Source organism: Melopsittacus undulatus, chromosome 7 (genome assembly GCF_012275295.1).
Source record: "Melopsittacus undulatus isolate bMelUnd1 chromosome 7, bMelUnd1.mat.Z, whole genome shotgun sequence".
Taxonomy (NCBI): domain Eukaryota; kingdom Metazoa; phylum Chordata; class Aves; order Psittaciformes; family Psittaculidae; genus Melopsittacus; species Melopsittacus undulatus.
This window is the reverse complement of record NC_047533.1, coordinates 71,274,323-71,298,096: the sequence shown is the minus strand read 5'-3', so window position 1 is coordinate 71,298,096 and position 23,774 is coordinate 71,274,323. Positions and strand designations below refer to the sequence as shown.

Here is a 23,774-nt window from a genome sequence, read left to right as displayed (position 1 = left end):
TATTGACAGGGTGTAAGATATTCCAAGTACTATAAGATTCTTCCAGAACAGAAATACATGACAAGATCTAGACAGGCATCCCAAATCAGATGGGAGGCATTAATCCATTTAACATTAGGAAGAAAGAAACGTGCTAGGTTAGGTAAGGCTTTTTATCTCCAAGGATAGCATGCTCAGATTGAGTCTTCATTTATTTGTGGTAAATGAAATATTCACCAGTACACTGACTGTGAGTGTTACACTCCTTTTATTCCAGTGTTACAACTGGGAAATTAACTGATAACTGGCAATGAAATTAAAAGCTTTTTGTCTTTAAATACCACTTTAGATACTGTTCAAATCAAGAGGGAGTAAGAAAAAAATGTATTATGGGGCAAGGGGGACTAGTGTCTCACTACAGTATTTTCCAAGTGTCATGTTGTCACAAAACAAGTGGTTTAGGGTCACTCTTAAGAACAACAACTGAAGGTATTAGCAAGAGCAGTTTTAGTATGAGTTACAATGGCACAACCTAACAGAATTTAATGGCAAGGTTCACTCTGTTACTTACTATATGGGGGAAGCATACAAAGGAAAATGGAAGTAGAATCGAGTGAAAAAGATCTGTATAGAGAGTAAGAGGAAACGGGCAAGATAGGCCTTCCTGTTGAGTCATAAGGTTCAAATCAGACCCCCTTGCTTTCTGAACTCCTGATGAAGCCTAGGTGGAGCTGAAGCCAGTCTTGATCTCAGACTTGGACAATGGTTCATGTCTAGTGGAAGAAATAAAGGAAGTAAGGAAACATTCCTGTTGAGTCACAAGTTCAGACCAGATCCCCTTGCTTTCCAAACTCCTTCTGGAGCCCAGGTGCAACTGAATCTAGTGTTAGTCTCAGACTTGGTGAACGGTTTACATTGAAAGGATTACAGGTGTCATTTAGCAGCAGTTTGCATTTTTAAGGTGGGTCAAGTGAGTCAACAGTTTTCTACATTGCTGTAACAATCTATACATGTGTACATAAGGACATATAAAAGTATACCTGTTAAAAATTTCCCGTGAATCACTGAAATATTCATGTCTAATGGCTTAGTTTCTCAGCAGGTGAGAGCTGAGTCTCAAGTAGTGGAGGACTTCAGCCCACACTCAATCTTTTGGTGATGTTTCTTCGATTATCACAAACCTGAGAGTTTGCAAGCTCCGAGAGGTGTTCTACTCAGAGGAAGATGCTGGTCGCCACCAGAACAGCTCAATGGCCTCACTTATCGTCTCTATTTATAGGGTCACAAAATGATTTGCTTTAGTCCATAGTAAATCTCCATCCTAGCAAAACCTGAGTCGGTAATTAGTATAATTTTTTCAGAACTCCAATAACAGTAGTACTGTTCCACTCAGGTTACAATGAAGGGAAGGAGTGTTCTAGGGCTCTCATGGAATGACTGATTATCCCTCCCTCTCACTTCCCACTGTAACCAGGGAACAAGAGTCCCTGGTATGACCTATGCCTCCCCCTTAGCCATGTAAGAGTTCCCGGTACTACCAAGGAACACTTCAGCATCCAACTCATTACACAAAGCCTAAGGCCTGACAGGAATTCCTGAGACCATATAGCAGCCCAGAGGATGGAGGTGGGGGGATGCAGCATCACACGTCCACAACCACAACTACTCAACATCAAGCTTTTGGTGCAACAAGCCTGTGCGCCACTATCTTACCTGTACAGGCAATCTATCACTGTTGCACCACCACATTCGGATTACACCCACCAGATACCTTCCTTCATAGAGGATATATACAAAGTTCTATTTCTTTGCCCATTAAGTTCAATTAAAAGAAGTACAGACAGTTGCTTGTTAACAGTACATACATTGTGCTTCCCTGGTGAAGTTGGCCCAGCCAGATAGATCTCATCTAACACCTCTGGAACACTGGCCTTCTTTTCCTTATACTACTTGAGCTATTTCAGCTTTGAGATAAAAGATCAGAAACCTACTTCTGCACACTCAAAAGGGATTTATGTTTGTTGGTTTTATTGGGTTTTTGTTTGCTTTATATATATATATAATTTTATTTTAAACAAGGTCATGTGCAATCGATTTCTTGTCACCGAAGTCTTGAGCAGCATCCCAGCTTCTGCAAAGTGACACAGATATACATCTCAACCAGTTACTTTTGAGTCTCCTCTTCAGTGTAGCCTAATCTTCTATGTTAAGAGTAGCATACACCCTGAACCATCAGCTCCTATGGACAGGCAATTAAAAGGGGGAAATAGGAATTAACATTTTCCACCAAATGAGAAAGAAAAAGATTTGTCACTCGCACAAAAGCAAACTTCCTAAGTGTCTCTATTATTTGCTTTTTGAAGAACATGATTAGGGCAAAATCACAAGGTTTGCTTACTGTGGCACATAACTTCCATCAGATGCTGTTCCAGGTAGTCTTTGGCAGATATCACTGACAATTCAATGAGCTCTACCTGTCAAATACCCCCTACCCTAAATCCAGTCCCTCTTCAGATGTGCAAATATAACACAGGAAAACACAAAATGTAAACATCAGGTGAGTTTCACTGTACTGTTTCACTTTAGCAATAAAGAGGTGACAGCAGGAGAGAAACCACAGCAAAACTTAGCAATTCCAAAACCTCAAGGAGAACAAACCCACAAAATACTAGGAGAAGTATTTCAACATTAGTTTTGATAAACAAGTTTAATAACCTACTGCTTTACAGGACAGTTATTTAAAAGCTGCTAGGCTTCAACAGAGAAACATCATTGAGACTTAAAAGACAGTTTTCAAACATCCACACCTAAACATTTGAGACTTCAGCAGCCAGGTTTGTTCAGTCTGTGAAGTACTGACAAGTTCATTGTACATACCCAAGTGAATCCCTTTCTTTTTGCACTGTACTCTGGAGCTGATCACCAACAGTCTACTTCAGTGCATGGAGGGTCCACAGGCAAAGCACAACACTCAGCTGGATTATTGTGCTCTCCTTACCCAGGGGATCTGTCTTCGGAAGTGCTCGCTCTTGCAGCACAGCCTCACATTTCCAATACACCTCCAGCCAGGTCTTTCTACTACTTGCATTGCAATTGCTTGGCAATAGACTACCAAAGGACAAGGCTATGATGAACAGATGCTTGGTGAAGATCCCTGCTTGAGCAGCAACCCAGACCGATGTGTAGTTCTGGACTACACATAAATGCACAGCTTCCTGTTTTTCATGAAGCACAACACATGACTGCATAGAATTACCACTCTCCCCATGACAGATGTGAGAACTGAGTGCATATACACCACAAATGAAAAATAAACATGTTCCCTATTCCCAGCAATAATCTGGGATATTTAAACCAAGCAGGAAAAAATAGAATTCTATTTATTTCATTTGCTCCTTGGTTTCAAAGAAGTTAAAACAAGTGTCAGTATAGACACAGCACTTTTTCTTCCATGAGTAAGAGAGCAAGTCTGGTATGGCCATGCAATTCAGAACCGCATTTCATGCCCTCTCCACCATATTCATTCAAGTCAGTCCAAACCTGCACTCTCAGAGAAGGAAAAGGAATCCATGTTTTGGAGAAAACACCAGTTAAAACAGCCTACACTTTGCACATTTCAGAAGGAAAAAGCAAGTATCTTCACCGCAGTCCTAGCTGTGATTTGAAGACATGGTGTGCTTTGCTCTGACACTAGAAGCTGCCAGGAGGCTGAGTGTAGCACTCTTGCTACAGGATGCAGGAGGTAGGTGAGGTGACGCACCAGGCCGGTCACTGGAAGGCAGACTAACTGTAACTGCTTGCACCAAAACCAATTCTAAGAGTCACCAGAATAATTCACTTTAGCAAAAACATGATCAAGAAAAAGGTTCAGAGATGAGGCACAGGACTGGGGGAAGAAGCAATTACCTAACAGTGATCAGCGGGCAGGAAAGCCTCCTCTGTGGGTACCTCCCCGTCCCCCTCTGAAGCCACCCCTCTCACCCCTGAAGTTAGTTCTGTTCCTCTCTCTACCCCTTTCTCCTCGGCCTGCTGAAGTCCCTCCTCTTCCTCCTCCCCTTGGAGCACCACCTCCCCGGTCAGACTTGGACTTGGGTGGTGGTGACTTGGGACGAAGCCTCTCAATCTCTTCAGTACAGCCCGTCAGGTGGGAATTTGGAGCGGTGAAGTATGAAGAATACGTTTCTGCATTGAAATTGCTGTTTGTGAGGGTGGGTCCTACAGTCAGCCAACCTAGGGAAGAAAACCACACTCAACAAAAGCAAGAACAAAATTCAGGCTTCAAGGCCATTCTTGTCTTTGTCTTAGTCAATGAACTCTCAAGTGACAGGGACAAACACCTACATGGCACCAGTGTTGAACAGAATTGAAAAGGTGACCTCCAGGAAAGCCAGGGTTGTTGGGAAGTGAGGATTTCAGTTTGATTATTACACATGGCTATGTGAACATTCATGCTGAGGTTTCACCAGAGTCCTTCCTACTTGTTCTTTCCTATTACACTACCACAACAGTTTCCAGCCCCTTTAGGACCACACTAAACCAGATCAGGAAATTCATCTAGTTTAAAAATAATGTCCTCCTCCTTCCCTTTTAAAAAGCATTTCAATTTGAATTAGGTAATTCTGCCTCCAGGAAGCGGTTGTGACAGTGCAGCCATAGCATGCTGGAAGCACATATCTGACAACCCAGGGACAATCCTGCTGAAGCTCACAATATGGAAACAGAGTTTAAAGAGTTAAATTAACCTGTTAATGCACACTTAGTGGGCACTTTAACTTCACCAGGTGAAGCAAGGCAGGCAGCCATTTACAGCAAGAACTTTCCCATTTCTTCAGATTATAAGCTAAAGTAGCAGAGGATCTGTGGTTAATATATGATTTAAAGTGTGCAATGCAATTCCAGGGTAACCACCAAATTTAGAAAACACAAAAGCTGAATTGGACTAACATGACCCCATAAGAAATTAACATATAAGAATTTACACACAATAGGACTGCAGTAACACCTGACCAATATATTTCTACCAAACAAAACAGCCCCCCCTCCACACACATACAATAGCAAACAGAATTAAGACTGACATCATCAGTCAACAAATAAAATACAATTACCTTCAATCTACACATTTCTACACATTTTTTATCACGCCAGATGCAGCACCCAGTGTAACACACTGAGACTGGCAACAGGACCAGCACTAAGCTCACGGGGATTTAAAAATCAGTTTAGAGAAAGAAATCCCACTTCTCAGAAGCATAAATAGATGTAATAGCAGAATACTGCTATTACTTGCTGATGAGTTAAACACATGAACAAGCAAAAAATACTGGTGAAAAAAAAACTCTCTTCTGAAAAAATTGGTAGAATTGATACTTGCCATACACTTTCCAAACAGCAGTTTGGTGACTGACAGATCTTCATATAAACCTTCACTATTAAGTCCAAAAAGAAAAGTTTAGTAGAAAGGAATATTCAGAATTTAAAGTTAAAATACAGAAATTATGCATTTCCCTATTCCAGTAGAATAAATATTAATTTCAGCATTTATCTTCAGTTAGAGATAACGTGGAACAAACAAAAGAGTAAAGAACTTAGTGTGTGAGCAAGTATTTACTTCCAAAAATGAGTACTTATAAGCCAAAACTTAACAGTAAGCAGTGTTAAAACTGGATCTGTGACTAGGTCTTGTCTCAGCTTCCATGAGAACCCATCAAGTGGTTTCAGATGATGGAAGAGGATTATTAAATTGGAAGGGGGTTATTAAAGTAAATGAGAATTTAAGCATTTGACAAAATAAACGTAACACTTACCTGGTCTAATCGTACTGTCCCTTCCAAAAAGATGAAGACGTCGCCGTCCAAGGCAGAAATGCTCAATGATGTGAAAAATCTCTACGGGTTTTTCTATATTGCCAATTTCAGGCTCTTCTGTGATGATGAGGTCAATATCAACATTAGCATGGATGAAGTCACCGTCTGTACTGCGACGCACGGTTCCCTTAATGCCCATGAGGCAGTGCTCCTGCACACATAGAATACATAATAGTACCTGTCACGTGCTGCAAATACTGCTGCAGAACATATGCCTGTGGTTTTAGCACAGTGGAGAGAAAAGCAAATTGTGTAGCAGTAGAATGTACTCTGCCTAGAGAGAAAAGTCTGAAGCATAAATTAGAAGAACAGAATAAGCTGAAGCTACTAAACCAGCCTTTTGAAAACAAAGCGGAGGCTAGTTCTTCAACCCTAGTTCTTCAATTACAGCAAAGTTAGAGCCTTAAGTTTGGAAAGCCTGATAAATGACCACATGGAGAAAGATTACAAGGTGACGGCAAGAGTAAGGGAATAGTTAATAATTATGATTAATACTTGTATCAGTATTGTGATCCTAACTTTATTCATGTAAGTAATTTTCAAAGTTCTCAGCCACAGAACAGCCAGTCAGGGAAAATAAGATGTACTTTTTTCATACTGTAATTCCATTAACAGAAGCAGTTTTCACCCTTAGATTCCTTTCTAGAAGGTATCACTGCATCAAAAAATTAAAACCACTATCAAACTGTCAATGTACTCTCACTCCATCAGCATTAAAATTGTTCTTTAGCTGTGATAAGCATTTCTTTCCTCTAAAACACTGTAGATCAATTTAAGTGACTAGGGCGTAGCATCTATGAATGAGGAATCACCGTAATTGGTACAGGATGGAAAAAGAGTTCTACATATTTATGTCAGAGTTCTGTGTCTGGGATTATTAAACACAGAAGAGGCATTTTCCCCCGGTATCATAAAAACACTGATTCACTAAGTGCCACCAGATGGCTCTAAAAAAGGCTTCAGACAAGACTATGTAATCATTTCTGCATTTTTAGGAAGGCTTTTAACAGCAAATAAACATGAAAGGCTATACGAAGGTGCTCTATCAAATCTGTGATGCTGGTCAAATGCACCCAAGCAACAGGGTTCTGAACCTTACATTTAACTAAATCAAAAGGCAGAATACTGCTCAGCAAATTACCTGTCCAGCAAAGCCTCGTGAATCTAGCCTTTGGAAAAACTAGCCCAAACATTTTCTTTCCTAACACATGGAGTCATTCATCAATACCTTAGATTCTGTAACAGGTGGCACAGCATAAAGCAGTGGATGTAGAATGAGTCCTGAGGTTAAATGACACTTTTAATTACTCCTCATCAGCCAACCCTCTGTATTCAGTACAACTACCACAGTTACACCCACATATACCCAATTCTTTATTAATCCTACCTACATTTTTCTAAGTTTCTTAATAACATAACAGTTGAGTCTCTTAAATCAGAACACCTTTTTCCTCTTCTCTGCACCTTCTTCAATACATGTCCTCACAAAAGTCCCCTAAGAAACTGTTTATTGTTAATTAAAGCAAGCTGACCAATTCTGTCATCTCTAGGAAGACAGGCAATGAGACTTAGCTATGGTCCCTACCAGTCCTATATCTGACGTAAGCACTGGGCACATACTTTAAAGCACGTATTTAGGAAAACTAGTCAGTCTTCCAGAGTTATTTTTAAGAAAACATCCATTTATAACCTACAGTTTTAAAGACTTCTTTTGATGTTAAATTTAGTAAAATTCTACTGCTGATTTTAGTTCCATTCAAAAGGTGTTCCTCCTCCAGCAAGTTTTGCCTAATTTGGAAAGGAGCTTGTATTTTACACACAAGGTATTGCTGACAGACTGCTAATTTACCATTTAGACATAGCCAAAATGACCTAGAAGTCAAACACACTGCAACAGTAACATTTTCTATTCAGTTTCCATCTTCTCTCTTGGGATTTCATTCTTCTTCCATCAATCTATGAATCCTCCTCAGCTACCTGCATTTCAGCAACGCTCAAATGAGTACCACACTTAGTGGACTCTTAACAAAAAATCTACCAAGCAGTATTAAACATAGATGAAGCCTCTACACTTCACACTGACTAAAGTCAAATGGGGACAGAATGTCATGATTCATCCTATGAATATGTTTATTTCCATATAATGCACATTACAGAACAGAACTCTGAAGTCCTCATGCCTGCTTTCCTGAAAGCATGTCACCAGCTGCTGTGGAGCACTGGGCATTTTATGAGCATAAAGGTACAGGGTGGGGATGGAGGAGAAATTGAGCCAAACCTTTACCTTGGTTCTTTGGAAAACAGCCTTAGGGTCTAGAGTCTTGGTCTTTCCAGGATTGTTCTTATTCGTTTTAATCCAGCAAATGTCCTCACATCTCCTGTAGCCCCATTTGCGTAGACACTAAATATTACAGACAGATAAAACAGTTCACACTAAACCAAATAACCTAAACTGAACACTCATATAGGTACTGCATTTTTCTTGAAGCACAGCTGGAAGAGCAATTTGTCACAGATAAAGAGTTTACTGGCAGAACTGTACCATGGTTTGTCAAGCTGCACCCCCCACCAGAATAAGATAAAATAAATAAAAATAGAACCCCCCCCCCAAAAAAAAAGGTTTATGTGCATAGACTTGTCTATGTGTGGCTTCCCTCCTCCCCCCCACCCCATTTTCTTAAATACCTAACCACTTCACAGATCGCCTTACAGAACTCAGCATGCATTTTGACCCAGTGACACCTAAACTTAACCAAAATCAGTCTGAGCAACAGTGATCAGCTGCCTTGGTCCTGTCTCTAGTAACTCCTGCATTCTGAGGATTTTTCTCATCAGTGTAAACTCCTATAAATGGGAAGATAAATAGCCAAAAGCATTTGCTACTATTCTGTGGGTTTTGTATTTGGGAAAAAACCCCACCAAAACAAACCAAAGCCACCCCCCCACCCCCCCAAAGCCTAACAACACCAAAACACAAACCTCCTACCAAAACCAACTTATATGACTTCTTAATCCTTAACTCCTGTAAGTGTAGTCTTTGAAAGGGAGGAAATTGGGCATTAAGGATTCAAACTCATTTACTCATTTGGCTACTGCTGTGTTAAAAGAACTCTCCAGCTACTACAGATGTGTCTAAGACCAAAATCAATATATCCGAAACAGCTACTTTAACCAACCTCACAATGAAAAGCAGATAAAGAAATCAGATTAGTAACTGCCTGTTGTCCTTACACAAATGCTATGTTGTTTGAATAGAAACCACTGCTCAAACTAAGCAAAGAACGTTTCAGCACAGCAAGAGCCAACTGGAAATTCTTACTCCACCATCATGAGCACAAGCAGTGCTACACTGGCATACAAAAAGATTACCCTAAAATTCCAAGAACTTACAGAGGAGTAAAAACTTCATGAAACTCACTAAGAATAAACTCAATCTGAAAACAGACAGTGCTAAGCACACAATCTTATCTCACTTTATGAAACAATAGCTTATTTCTACTAGCATGAGTATTTCTGGCAGAAAACTATTAAGGGTTCTGTTAAGAAAAAAATAGTATGGTAAATGCACTCAACATGGCAACATGCATACATCAAAACAAGAGAGCAGTACGGCTTCCTAGACTGTATAGAATTATACTTCCTCACATGGTCACAGTAACTCATCTGGAACAGAACAGTAGCTGAAAAGTTAATACCAGATATACTTAAATGTATCTAATACATTTAAAATTCTGTATCCTCTACCACAGTAACAAAACATCTCTTAGCAGATACAGTTGAGATTTCTATAAAGAAAAAGTCAAGGATAAAAATAAACTCCTAAGCTTGTCCCTGATTAATTGAATTAAAACATCATCTTACCACTCGACCGAGATCCAGACCCTCGCCTGAACCGCACCACAGAAACACAAATGACCTCGGGGCTGCGATTTCTTCAATTTCCAATTTCATTATCTAATAATAACAGTAACAGAAGTGTTTATGAATTAAATATAAATCTCCTATTATATCAGGAAGAATATTAACTATGTGTTGAAGCATTACAGCAGAAACCATCAGGGAGAACTTTTACTAAGAAGTTTAGTCTGTATACTATTCACAGTCATCCTCTTAAATTGTTTTTCCAGAAAGTATGTTTTAACAGTTAGTTTATCAGTACCCATATTTCCAACATAGCTGATGACCAGCTGAATTAATTCTTTTTTAACAGAAATTATATCTGCATAGAAAACGCCAGACTTAAAAGACTAATACAACCCACCACACGATTCCCCCTCACCCAAACCTCTGCTTCATTCTATCATTGTATAGGTAGCAAAAAGATTTAGTAACACAGCAATAGTGTTCTGCTTCTTTTCAGCCCTGGGGTTACTTACATGAAGCTGGTGAAGACACATTATTAAAAAAACCTCACCTCAACTCCTATTATTATATAGGAAGAGATTCTTTCAATTTTCCCTTTCAGGAAAAAAGAAGCAGGAATTTGTCATGACAGTGGTCAACAATGACAAATGAGTAACATTCAGGATGAAATAACTTCAGATTGAAAGCATCTGTTACTCATTATGAGAAGATGCATCTGTAACTTGCTGTAACATCAACTCAAGCTTCATTTTGTGCCATTGTGAAGAAAAATAATGCAGTAGAAGCCATTCTAAGAGGTTGTTAACTCCCAGCTAAGAGGATGACTCCTGCTCCAAACACTTCCAGCTTTTCCTTTTAGGACAGAATGTTTTTCCCTGGGGCAATGTTGCCCAGGTACCTGTTTCACCTGATGTAATAGAATGGCTAATACAGAAGCTACTTATTCCTTAACTGTACAGGTAAAGTTACCTAGTCCCTTGTCACAGGCATAAACACCTTTGTTTCCAAATTCATTCCTTAAAAGGTAGATTGAATTTTGTTTCCATGATCCTTCAGTTAGACTGATTCACTTCTGAAGTTACACATGTGTGGGTTTCAGCCTAAGGACGAACTAAACCTAGTTTAAAGTAACACCATCACTCTCCCCTGAATTGCACGGAACACAAGTAAGAAAATCCCAGTAACAACTGCCTCCATCTACTGATTCACTTGTATTATGACAAACATGCTGCTAATGCAGACATAGTCCTGCATACCTTTCAAGTAGTCTCTAAACATGTGTTTATTAGTTGCATATTCCCATTCATGCCTGAACCTAAGAAATCCTGACACAGTTACACAAACATTGTTTTATCTCCTGTTCCTCTCCACTCTAGATTGCCTGTACTGCTGTGAGGGTGGGGTTGTTTGCTGGTTGGTTGGTTGGTTTTCTGCTTTTTCAGTTTCCTTCCCGCCCACCCCCATAATGAGTAGTGTAGATATATAGGGCAGAGCAAATTTACCACTATTTTTCACATTACAAGTTCTTTATTCAATTCTCCAGTTCAATCTTGACGGACAGGGCAACTTAGCAGCAAGCTTTATGTCATCAGATTGTTATACTTGATGACATCCAGCACTTCATAGCCTCCAGCCTTCACCTTGCTTTTCCAGGGCTCACTTCATTGAAAGGGCAAAGCTATGGAACGCAGTTATATTAATACATCTATATAATGTTTACTTCTTTACAAGCATGCACATGTACTACTACAGAAGGAAAACCTTTTCTCTGACTCAATTCTCTAAATATTTACTAGAGCACAATAAAAACCTTTTTGAGAATCTCAGGCAACAAGGGAATATTTATAATGGATACTCGGAGTTTCAATAGCAAAAAACAAACAGAAACTCACACACAGCAGGGGAAAACCCCACTATTAGATTGTAATTTTCAACCAGGCTTAGGGAGAATAAAAAGGTAGATTTAATTCGTTAAACTCCTCAAAAAACAAAACCTGTCTCCCATCTTTTGAGCACAAATAGTGTAGGCATGCATACAATATAAAACTTACCTTTTGTAAGAATCTAGACTTTTCTTCAAAACCAGAACAAAAGAATATACTTAATTTTTTCTTAAAAAAAAAAAGAAAAAAACTTGATGTCTTTGCTTAAATACATGTATGAAATCTTCACAGCAAGGAAAATACTTACATCATCCCAGGTCCAGCATTTTTCATTAGCAGTAATGCCAGTCTCTCGGTAGTATTCTTCCAGTGGTGGTTCCAGGAGAATCACATCAAATTTGGACTTCAGTTCCCTAATATCAAAAGCTTCCAAATCTGCTTGTAAGTACCTGTTCAAACAAAAGATGATCAATTGCTTGGACAAGCTGTAACACTGGTTTGAAAATTATACTCCACAAAGCACCTCTGTGTAGCCAGTTAAGAGCAGGGTCTCCTGTGTAGTCTATATAACTCATATGTACCAAGTCCAGCAGAGATGCATGACATTCTCACTTAACCTAAGCTGGATGCTGTTGCATTAGTTTTTAAGAAGTAGGCTTTCTCTAAATAAACAGCTTTTAGGGTTTTAATTTAGCAAGCAGGAAACAGATGCCTGCATAGACAGTATAATACATAGAGAATTACTGAACTTCGTGTACATCCATGGACTATATAGGGGAAAACATCAACATTTAAGCCTCAAACTCTCACTGCCTGGCTAACAGACTTTTGGTTTGCTTCCAGGTGGCCTATTCTTAGAATTGATATTTACTATATATTATGGTCATAAGATTCTGAACACTGGAAATGTGGTTACTTTTCACATAGTAGAAATGTATTTCTCTGTCCCTAAAACAAAAGCCTAGTCCCCATATGCACTGATTGCACATATGGACACTCTCAAATGTACTCTTACAACTGGCCTCTACACCTGCCCACCACTCGCTGCTGCATCACTAGGAAAAAAAGTTACACTGCCCTCCCCACAATACCTTTAATCTTGAAGAAGGCAATTAGCAGAGCACTACCTCCCCCTTCCAAAAAAACATGAAGAGAGTATTATTCTGTAAGCATATTTGGTATTATCAGAAGGAAGCATTTGGTTACTATTTTCCCCTGTTGGCTTTAGGACTAAAAACACCAAAATGTATCTAACTTCAAAATGGCAAGCTGAGTTTTGCAGTTTGTGTCTCAGTTGTTCAAACAACTATTTCAGAGGTTTTCATGTGACTATCATGAAGTAATGCTATTTCACTCTGTGCAGATTAGGACTACAGTGTAACAAAAACATTAGTTTCAACATTCAGGCAGGTTCAGATTCCTGGGGGTAACACACAGCAAGCTTATACTGTGCCTAACGTTCAGCAAACTCAAGAGGTAATTCAAAGTGAATATGACAAATCACTTCCAGCCAGCCTGTAGATTTTTTGTCTTAAACTAGACAGTAAAATCTGATTAATGGATACTATGATAAAGGCTGAACATTATACAAAAAAAGAGTTGTTAGGAGAACAACTTATGTTACATCAAGAGGCCAGTTTTTTAAAGCTTTTCTTGTTACTGTAAACTGTGTGATATCATGAGATCCACTATCATACTGTGTTCTTTTAGTTCTCAAAACCTGCTGTCCAATCAACTGACGGCTCCATCTTAAAAAACCAAAGCTTTAGATACTAGGAATAATCACAACTGGAAAAACAAACCAGTTTATATACCATACGAAACATCTAGATTGAACTAGCAAAATCAAACTGATTTTATTCTTCTGAAGTTTCAATTGATTAACTTGCATATACAAACAGACATAGAAAATGTAAATTCTGAGCAGATGCTAAAAGACTGAGATTTGCAAAGCAGACAGCTAACTTCAAACAGGTCTGGAGAAGAAAGGTATTTTCCACAAGAACACTTACATGGGAGGAGTGTTAGATTTAGATATCAGCTCATCCTTCAATCTGATGAGCTCTCTAAGTTTTGGGTATTCTTCAAACCTATCTGCTAAGCCTAAGAAGAAGAAAACATGAAGTTAACAACTACTTAAGAGAGTAAATCTGTATCAATTAAGCATTGTCCAGTATTCTGAATAGGTCACAATGTTAATACTTAGCCTCTTTAATTTTTGTTAGAACAAACCAAACCTTTCAAAGCAGCTTTTTATTTAGTACTTCATAAAAGACTTCTGCCTTCACCCAGTTAATTATGGCTGTTACTGAATGTAGTGTCTGTGCTCGGAGTTCACAACCCCTTCTATCAGAAGAAAACCTTTCGTTTAAACTCAAAGTGCCAGAATGATAAGTTATTTGGCTATCCCCTATAACCATAAGTTCATATTAAGATCTGCTTAACATTCATTTACAAAATACTCTTTTTTGACCTTTGAAGACTATTTCTAAAGCAGCAGCTGGGGTATTGCTGGTTTCCTTTGGAAACTTTTACATTGAGATTTGGTACTCTGGCATCAGTCATCAAGATTTGAACACACGTATTTACTGGGTTCCTAGACTTGGCTTTATGATGTTACTTTTCAAATAGTTGGTATGTACATAATGCAAAAGGGAGAATCCTAATCAGGTTTTCTTCAGCAAGCTTTCTTAAAAAAGAAACAAACCCAAACCATCAAACTTTTCACAGAATCAACCAGGTGGGAAAAGACCTTTAAGATCATTAAGTCCAATCACCACCACCCCAGCACTGCTAAGACCACCACTAAACCGTATCACTGAGGGCCTCATCCACAAGGTTTTTAACACTTCCAGGAATGGCAATTCTGCCATTTCCTAGGCAGCCTGTTCCAAGACCTGATTCAGTATATTACATTTCCCCTTCGTAGAAAGAGTATGGTTTGGTTATTGCTAGCAGGAGAATCAGCACAAACCAAAAAAGGTACCACTCCCACCTCCTGATCAGTATCAGTTCAACTAGTAGAGTTATGTCCAAAGTTTCACATTCATTCAAATTTACCACTTTAAGTGGTACTATTCCATGGGAGGAGTGGGAGGGAAGAACACAGGACACACCACCACCCAAACCCACAAGGCTTCATTCCTCTCCTTATTTTAATTCCAGTTTTTGAACTCCCAACTCTAGGACAGAATCATAGAATAGTCCTGGGTTGGAAGGGGTCTTCAGAGGTCATCTAGTCCAACCCCCCTGCAATGAACAGGGACATCTTCAACTAGATCAGGTTGCCCAGAACCACATCCAGCCTGGCCTTCAATGTCTTCAGGGATGGTGCATCCACTACCTCTCTGTGCGACCTGGGCCAGTATTTTACCACCCTTATTGTAAAGGAATTTCTGCCTCACATACAGCTTGAATCGCTCCTCTTTTAGTTTAAAACCATAACCCCTCATTCTGTTGCAAGAAGCTGTGCTAAAAAGCCTCTCCCCATAACAAGCAGCTGTGTTACAAGTATAGCTTGGGTTGGGGGGCACTTCTCAGCAGACTAGGCACTAACTAGGCCATGAAGCAAAGACTCACTTCTGGTCCCTTTCGCTTAAGAGTGAAAGAAATAAAAGAACCAGCAGATCCTGGAGCCAATATAACCAAGGAGAACAGCAAGCAACAACAGCATTACACTGGTAAAAGCCAAGTTGTTAGTATTGAACCTCACTATCATTCCGTGTGCATAAAACACCCGAAAGGTACCTTCATTCTTTCCTTATCTAATATGTAACTTAAAAACTATTTCTGATTAGAAATAGTTCTCCTGATTTCCAGTGCAAGTCAGATACTCCTGACCAGCAGAAACAGAAGTCAACTATCCCCAGCTAAGCAACAGATGTAAACAAAGTTTTAATCAAGATGAATGCAGTTGGTAAAAACAAACAAATAAACACAAACCACCAAAATGAAACCCAATCAACCAACAAAACAAAACCCACAGGTCTCTCCCACTCTACCAACAGCAACATCAGAAAGATACAACTGGGTGTTCTGAAACCACTCCTTCCCACCAGCTTTTTGTAGGGTCACATAAGCACCTAAGCAGAGGTTTGATTGTCATGTAGAAAATGTGTGCTAACCAATATGCAACTTGACATAACTCGTGTCTAATCAAGGGTCTAGACTAACTGCTGCTGACATGTTCATTTCCATATTGACACTCTTATAACAATCTGTCCTGTCTCTTCTCAATTACTTCTGTGACAGAGAACGTGGGCTGCTCTATCTTCGTAATCATCTCATTTCAAAGAAGAGAGTATAAATATTTCAAGTACACAGCTGTGAAGCCCAGGGGCTTTTCAGATAAAGACACAACTGAGTCAAAACACCCAATTTTTCTATTAAACACCCAGGTGTGTTTCACAGAAGCATTCACAAAAAGAGAAGAATAAAAACTGACTCCTTCAATAAGCAAACAAAACCTGTTTGGATTGGCATCTATAAACAACACACTTGCCCCTGACAGTCTTAAACTTGATAAAATAGAGAGAACTGTTGCAAAAAGCTGTAGAGGGAGGTGTCCTGCTTTTTTACTAAATAACTCCCAGGCACCCGTTCTGGGACACAAGACTAAACTGTACCTTACTTTTAGAGAGATTAAATTCAGACCTAATAAAATAAGACCTCAATAACAAGTTCAGTAATGGCAGGATAAACATAAACTTAGAAAAATTCTCTAAATTCAGTAATGTGCTGGGCCTTCTGATGAGTTGTCAGCAGCTACATAATTTAGCTGGTAAATATTATCCATATTGCTTGCCGACTTAATATAAGTATTTTCCATACTTTACATGCTACATGCATTCTTGGAGGCAATACAGTACAGGAGGCAGCTGAGCTCTAAGTCAGTTATTGAAACTTCCAAAGGTTCCACGATCTGCTCAGACTCATCTACTTCGTGGAATTAAAAAGAGCTTAGTTTTGAAAAAACCCTCCTGGTTAAATACCTTGAAGTGAAAGCAAGAGTAAGAGCAGCCTGGTAATAATCACCTCCTAAATGATTGAAAATAAAATTGTTCATATAAATGCATATATTGATAAGTATGCTTACAGAGAGACAAAACAACAAAGTATTTATCTATATGCATTTCCCAGTAACTGTAAGGAATTAAAAAGAGGAAGAAGTGCTATTGAATAGAACCAGTTTATATTCAAACAGCTACTACGACATACCAACATCTCTGATGAAGTTCTGGGGTCTGTGTCCTGTATCCACAAAGTGCTGGCAGTAATCATTGTGTGGGTTTAAACTCTGAGTACCCTGGAGAACAAAAGGGAGTTCAGTGAGTGCAACAGGGAGGTAAGTGGACATATGCACACAAATACCATGTGTTAGTCTGATAAATGAGAAGGTAACAGGTTGGAGTTATTTTTCAACATGCCTTTATAAACTATGCAAGTCAAAACTGTAGAATCATAGAATAGTCAGGGTTGGAAAGGACGTCAAGATCATCCAGTTCCATCCCCCTTGCCATGGGCAGGGACACCTCACACTAAACCACATCACTCAAGGCTCTGTCCAACCTGGCCTTGAACACCGCCAGGGATGGAGCATTCACTACCTCCCTGGGCAACCCATTCCAGTGCCTCACCACCCTTACAATAAAGAACTTCTTCCTTATATCTAATCTGAACTTCCCCTGTTTAAGTTTTAACCCATTACCCCATGTCCTATCACTACAATCCCTAATGAAGAGTCCCTCCCCAGCATCCCTATAGGTCCCCTTCAGATACTGGAGGGCTGCTATGAGGTCTCCATGCAGCCTTCTCTTCTCCAGGCTGAACAGCCCCAACTTTCTCAGCCTGTCTTCATACAGGAGGTGCTCCAGTCCCCTGATCATCCTCGTGGCCTCCTCTGGACTTGTTCTAACAGTTCCATGTCCTTTTTATGTTAAGGACACCAGAACTGCACACAATACTCCAAGTGAGGTCTCACAAGAGCAGAGTAGAGGGACAGGATCACCTCCTTTGACCTGCTGGTCACACTTCTTTTGCTGCAGCCCAGGATATGGTTGCTTTCTGGGCTGTGAGTGCACACTGACGCCTGCTCATGTTCATTTTCTCGTCGATCAACATCCCCAAGTACTTCTCCTTGGGCTGCTCTGAATCTCTTCTCTGCCCAACCTGTAGCTGTGCCTGGGATTGCTCCAACCCAGGTGTAGGACCTTGCACTTGGCATGGTTAAACTTCATGAGGTTGGCATCAGCCCACCTCACAAGTGTGTCAGGGTCCCTCTGGATGGCATTCCTTCCCTCCAGCCTATCAACCAAACCACACAGCTTGGTGTCATCAGCAAACTTGCTGAGGGTGCACTCAATCCCACTGTCCATGTCACCAACAAAGATGTTGAACAAGACCATCATTGTGGTTTTAGTTCAAATCAGACCCACCATTACTATAGTGCATTGCAAGTTGACCCAGATCTTTAGTCAGGTTAATATCAGCACTAGAGTCGTATCTTTCATAGGAAACTTCCATACTTGTGAATTCAAGCTCATTACTTCAGCCTTCAGAGACAATTTCAAATACTATCAGTTGCAGAAACATTTTAACACAACCACATCAGCTGTCACCACACTTCTAATTGCAAAAGCAGCTCACCTTAAGAAATGTACTGGAATCTTTGTAAATCTCTTCTTCATAGGGCAGGTTCTCTTCATCTTGCTGCAGCTCTACTTCATCCTGGGAAAAAAATAGGGATGACAATTATGCAAGATCATGCTGTTTCACTCCTCATTACAATTCTGCTGCTTAAGGAAGGATGTGGGCTGTCTACTAAGGGAAGTCTCCTACAACAGCAGATCATTAATGATTCCAACTCCAGTTTTGGAGGAGAAAAACAAATTACTTATTCCCAGAGGTCTGCTTCTCTCTTCATAACCAAGAGAGTGTTATTGGGAAAGGTGTCTGAAAGAAGAATAAAATAAGAAATCCTTAATTTCCAGACCCTGATGGTGTAGGCAGTGCTTTACAAGGCGTGGAAAGTTTAATCTTTGTCTCTCCAAAATATCACTCCTTGGACTAAAGCAATTTATTTTGTTGAAGTTCTTCCGTAGTACAACCTTTGCACATTCATATTCATTCACTCATCTCATCTGTTACAACCTTATCAGCTGAAACCACCTCCTCTATATAAATCTGTTCAAGTCACACTTTGCAGAAAAAGCACATGGTACAAGCCAGTATTTCATCGGGACTGTTCTTAAAAGCAACTTTAAAAAAATGTTATTTTATAGTCTTAAAATTTACAGAAACCAGGAATTATAACGCATTCTTTTCCCCCAGGTAGTGTGTCACCGACTGTTCATTTGATTTCTGGAGTTCAGAGATCTGTCACACTGACACACTCTGAACACCCAACATTGAACTTGGAACAGAAACAAAAGAAGAGAGTCACTTCTTCATGTCACTTTCTTGTTTTCCTATTGATCTTGAAACAACCTAGAATATATATTGTATAGGAATAAAACTGAAGAACCACTAAGTAATATCATCTATCATATTTTAGGAGAATGCTTACACTCCTTCATACATTACTGATTACAACACAAAAGCTTAATCAGATAATACAGTGCTTCAGAGGAGGAGAAAAGCAGTCTCAAGGATGAAGCTGGTTTTTTTTAAGGGCATTTTAACACACTGAAATAAAAGGAATGATGAAGAACCAGATTTTTCACAGAAAGGAACTTGACTTCTCCCCACTGACATATATCTTAAGTTGAAGTCTTCTTGCTTGACAAACCCAACAGCCTTCTGCTTGACAATGTAACACACGTGGCTGATGTGAGGCAAGCAGTTGACATGATTTACCTTGATTTTTCCCAAGAATTTTAACACAATTTCCCAGAGCATCCTCCTAGAGAAACTGATGCATTAGTCTGTGTAAGTGATCTGTGCAGTGGGTGAGGAACTGCCTGACAGGCTGCACCCAGATGGTAGTGGTAAACAACTCCTTTTCCAGATGGTGACCTGTCACTAGTGGCGTCCCCCTGGGATCAATATTGGGTCCACCATTGTTTAATATCTTCATAAATTGTCTGGATGATGGGATCAAGTATACCCTGACCAAGTTTCAATACCAAATTGAGAGTGAAAAGGGGACACTTCAGAAAGGAGAGCCACCCTTCACAAAGACCTGGATAGGCTGAAAGAGTGGGCTAACAAGAACCTTATGAAGTTCAAAACTTCGTTGAGAAAATCAGACTTTGGAATAATCTCTCCAAGGAAGTGGTGGATTCCTCAACATTGGACATTTTTAAGATTTGGCTGGACAGGGTTGCTGGGCCATCTTGTTTAGACCATGCTTTTGCCAAGAAAGGTTGGATCAGATGATCCTCAAGATTCCTTCCAACCGGGGATTCTATGATTCTATGAAAAGATGCAGAAAAGAGGCTATTATTACTGCTGCATTTACCCTGTGCTACATAAGCTTTCTGTATGAAGAATGAAAAAACAAGTGTTCTCCCTAGTCTGATCCCCCTAGCTATGGAAATCTTAAAATAAGCTCTGTTTGCTTTCCAACTTAGAGCTTTGAACAAACTTCTGGAATGCCTGCTGTGATTAATAGGTCACAGATGAAGAACTTCCAGAGGTATAGGTTTTGGTGTTTTGGTTTTGGGTTGGGTTTTTTTGGCTTTTTTTTGTTTGGTTGGTTGGTTGGTTTGATTTGGGTTTTTTTAGCTTGTTTAACCAGACTCAAAAAAACCCAATGAAACCCCAAAACAACTGAAAGCTTGAGTTTCACTAAAAACTGCTTAAGCCATCATAAGCTTACATATGTGTCTCTATTCCATCTTCCTCTAAATGTTAGTCTTCCGATGATAAGCACTTGTTAGATGCCTACTTCTGAGTCATTCAAGTTTTCTTTATGCCTTAGTAAGCTATTAAAAAAAAAGTGCCTTGTAACCACAAACAAAATTCACAGCACCACCAAATTCATCAGCTTTCAAAGTGAAAAAGGACACAGCCAAACAAGAGACAGAATAAAAATAACTGTAATACAAGATACAATCAAACATAGTATGATTCTATACTAGGTTCTTGTACATTAACCATCCTTGTTTTCTAGATCACGTATACTGTTGCGGAGTTGAAACAAAAACTACCCACAATATTCAAGCATATAGTTTTTTCAAGTGACTAGAGACACATTCAGCAATCATCACAATCAATCAAGGAAGATTTTCCAGCCTCCAGAATAATGACATATTTCAAAAATTACTATTTTTAAGCATCCAAGAGAACAGCAGACACCGAAATAATATGTGAAATAATAATTTCATAAATGCATTGACCTTGATTCTATTTAATCAAAAAAGCAAGGGTGTTAGGACAAGTTAAAAAGGGAGGGGAGGACATATACTGCAACAAGATCACAAAGCAAATGAGAAACACAGCTGTATCATAATCATGCCTTTGCTTAACCTCATTTCTGTACCACTCAGCTAAGACAACACATTAGATATGAAGAAAAGAAGGCTGTCTGTAGCTCTTGGATAAGCATTTGAAAAGATGGAGGGGATGACAGTTTCACAACCACTTATTCTTCAATGATAATGGAAACGTCTTGTTTTGCCTTTCTTTTAAACTGGACTTTTCCTGGATATTTTGGATATTTAAAGTATACCCTAAGCCGAGCATCGTACTTACATTTCCTTAGAATACCTCATTTCTTCCATTCACCTAGAACTGCACCCCTTTGCACCTAACAGGCAGGTAGGAAGACACCCTTGGTCTCCCTGTATTTCATCCAGTGGCCTGTGCCTCTTCTGACACAAAGAATTCTGATCAAGATTTTTTTGTGTGTGTGTACCCACATTTTACCACTTCTTTCCACACAAGACAGTCATTCCCACTATCACCTAAGCTCACCTAGAAGCAGCACTAAATTAAGCCCCCAAACACTGGGTTCTGACACAGGTACACTGCAATGCACTGAAGCCCCATCTAAAGAGAAACGCTTAAGTGTCTGTGCCTCCTTGGATCTCTGCAGTGGGAAACATCAAGAGAGATACCACTGAAGGACATGTATTTTGAAGTGTCTGTAGACAGCGTTTTTATTTTTATTCATACACACATATATGTATTTTATAAATCCCCCAGAGACCCATAAACACCAGAGAAAACTATTTTTTTTCTTACCTTATATTCTTCAATCTCTTCTTCATCAGCTTCTCCCTCATCCGGGTATTTGCGTTTCGCATTTGGTGCAGAAGTATCATAAGCAGCCCTGTATACACCCAAAAAAGTTCCTCACATAAAATCATTTCTCTCTCCAAAGGGAACTTTTGAGAGCTCTCTGACCATCAGCCTTGACTACATATTTCTGTTACAAGTTTGAATTTGTTTTGAAACTTTGTGTATGAGAAGTCGCTCCTTTCTCAGTATATTTGAGACTAGCACAGCTTTTTCAGGACAGGACTCTTGAAAACAGGTCTCTCAACTCCTCACTTCTCTGCTCTAAAAGGTACAGCTTTTACCAAAGCAGAGCATCTACAAAGTTAAGCCTGACTACGCAAGAGAATTACTATTAAATGTGAGAATTAATAGGAAGTAGGTACTCTTAGACATGCCTACTGTTCTGTAAGAACTTTTAAATTGGGTTATACCTGCTCTTAGCAAAAGCACAAAGGCTCTAAGACAACGCAGCAAGCATACACTTAATTCACACCTCAGTTTTGCTCCATGGCAGCTTTTTAACATAGGAAGCAAAAGTTAACCCTAATTTCCAAACTGCTATTAAATGTGAATGTCTAAACCATACTCACCTTATTCAAGGGTCATATCTAAATAAAGCATTTTCTTTCACTGGATTGTATGTTATTCAGTAACATGACAGTATGAGTTCAATTTTTGGAGCACAACCTCTACGTACTTCAAAGGCTTGTGTTACCATTAAACCCCACTCATTTCAAGCAGAAACTGTACTGGTACTGACCTGCACGTCTCTCTTGTTTCAGCGATCTCCCGCTGGTCATCTTTACTGTTCAGCACGGCACCGATACTGTCCGCACTTTCAGCTCCTAACTGAACAAGGGGCAAGGCAAATTCAACCCACAGCTCGCACTGATAAAACACCCCAGGCAGTAACCATCGAAGCCGAAAAGTCCTCTCTTTAAGCCTGCCTGACCCTCCCATCACCCAGGCCGGCTGGAGGCGCCAGCAGTGACCACCTCTCCAGCCTCAGCTCCGGCTCCACACCGAGGCCGCTCCCTCACGTACCGACCGGCAGCCTCCACAGAGGCCCACCCGCCGCCGTCAGCAGCACAACCGCCGCACCCGAGGCTGCATGCGGCAGCATCCCCCTCATGCTGGAGCACCAGCCCTGCGGAGGACGGGGCCGTCGGTACCTGCTGCGCCAGGAGCTGCCGCCGGAGCTTCTGCCGCTCCCGGATCTCCTGCAGCCGGCTGTTCATCCCCGCGCCGCGGCCTCCGCCACAGCGTCAACCGTCTTCCGTCCTGCGTCACTTCCGGCTCGACGCGAGACCAGCGTGTGGTGTGTGGTGGGGCTCAAACCGGCACAGAGCCTATAGACAAAAGCGATGGTAAAGCTGCCCTATAGACAAAGCGATGGTAAAGCAGCTTCCAGACTGGTGGGAGTCCCGTTTCCAGCCTCTTCAGGGTGGCTGAGCAGACTGCTTGCCTGTTTTAACACAATTTAAATGGTTTTCAAGTGTAAAATGTGACATTTATTTTCACTCGACCATTGCAGTTTAAGTCTTAGCACTCACTCCAGGCAAACAGCTCTAAAACATCTTCAGGGGGCTCTTTGCAGCAGTTTAGTCTCCAGGGCATTTCACAGCTGTGACAGTCACTGCAGTTTGTTGCATGCTGGGGGCCATGTATTAGTTTTACATGTAGCTGGCTTTTCTTTGTCATCCTCTCCTGAGGGCAGAATCCTGCTTCTTCTACATGTCTCTTGCACAGTACATTCTTTATATCCAGTTTCAATATCCAGTGTAGTTATTTGGAGGTTAACCTCTATGTTGTCTCCATCTGTCTAGTTGGTTCATGTTCCCACTTGAGGGAGTTTAGCAAAATCTTCAAAGGATTTTTCATCTGAGTTTTGGTTTCAGTCCCACTTCCTCCTTTCTCCCCTCTTATGTCTTTGAATGTACATAATTTATATTGCATGCTG

General features: G+C 40.1%; 1 protein-coding gene across 2 annotated transcripts; it reads right to left on the bottom strand.

The window, feature by feature from the left end:
* Window positions 1-2,016: 2,016 nt before the first annotated feature.
* On the bottom strand, window positions 2,017-23,119 carry METTL14 (methyltransferase 14, N6-adenosine-methyltransferase non-catalytic subunit). Of its 2 annotated transcripts, XM_031047958.2 has the most exons (12): window positions 22,987-23,119; window positions 22,575-22,663; window positions 21,779-21,866; window positions 18,239-18,319; window positions 16,811-16,898; window positions 13,606-13,696; window positions 11,901-12,042; window positions 9,708-9,800; window positions 8,131-8,247; window positions 5,787-5,997; window positions 3,961-4,209; window positions 2,017-2,218 (listed from the first exon to the last, which is right to left on the bottom strand). In XM_031047958.2, exons 1-12 carry the CDS (start codon window positions 23,050-23,052, stop codon window positions 2,181-2,183), a joined length of 1,353 nt encoding a protein of 450 aa, XP_030903818.1. In that variant the 5' UTR covers window positions 23,053-23,119; the 3' UTR covers window positions 2,017-2,180. The 2 variants fall into 2 exon arrangements, with proteins under 2 accessions (XP_030903818.1, XP_005147996.1); XM_005147939.4 differs by lacking the exon at window positions 2,017-2,218 and having other exon boundaries at window positions 2,668-4,209.
* Window positions 23,120-23,774: the final 655 nt, after the last annotated feature.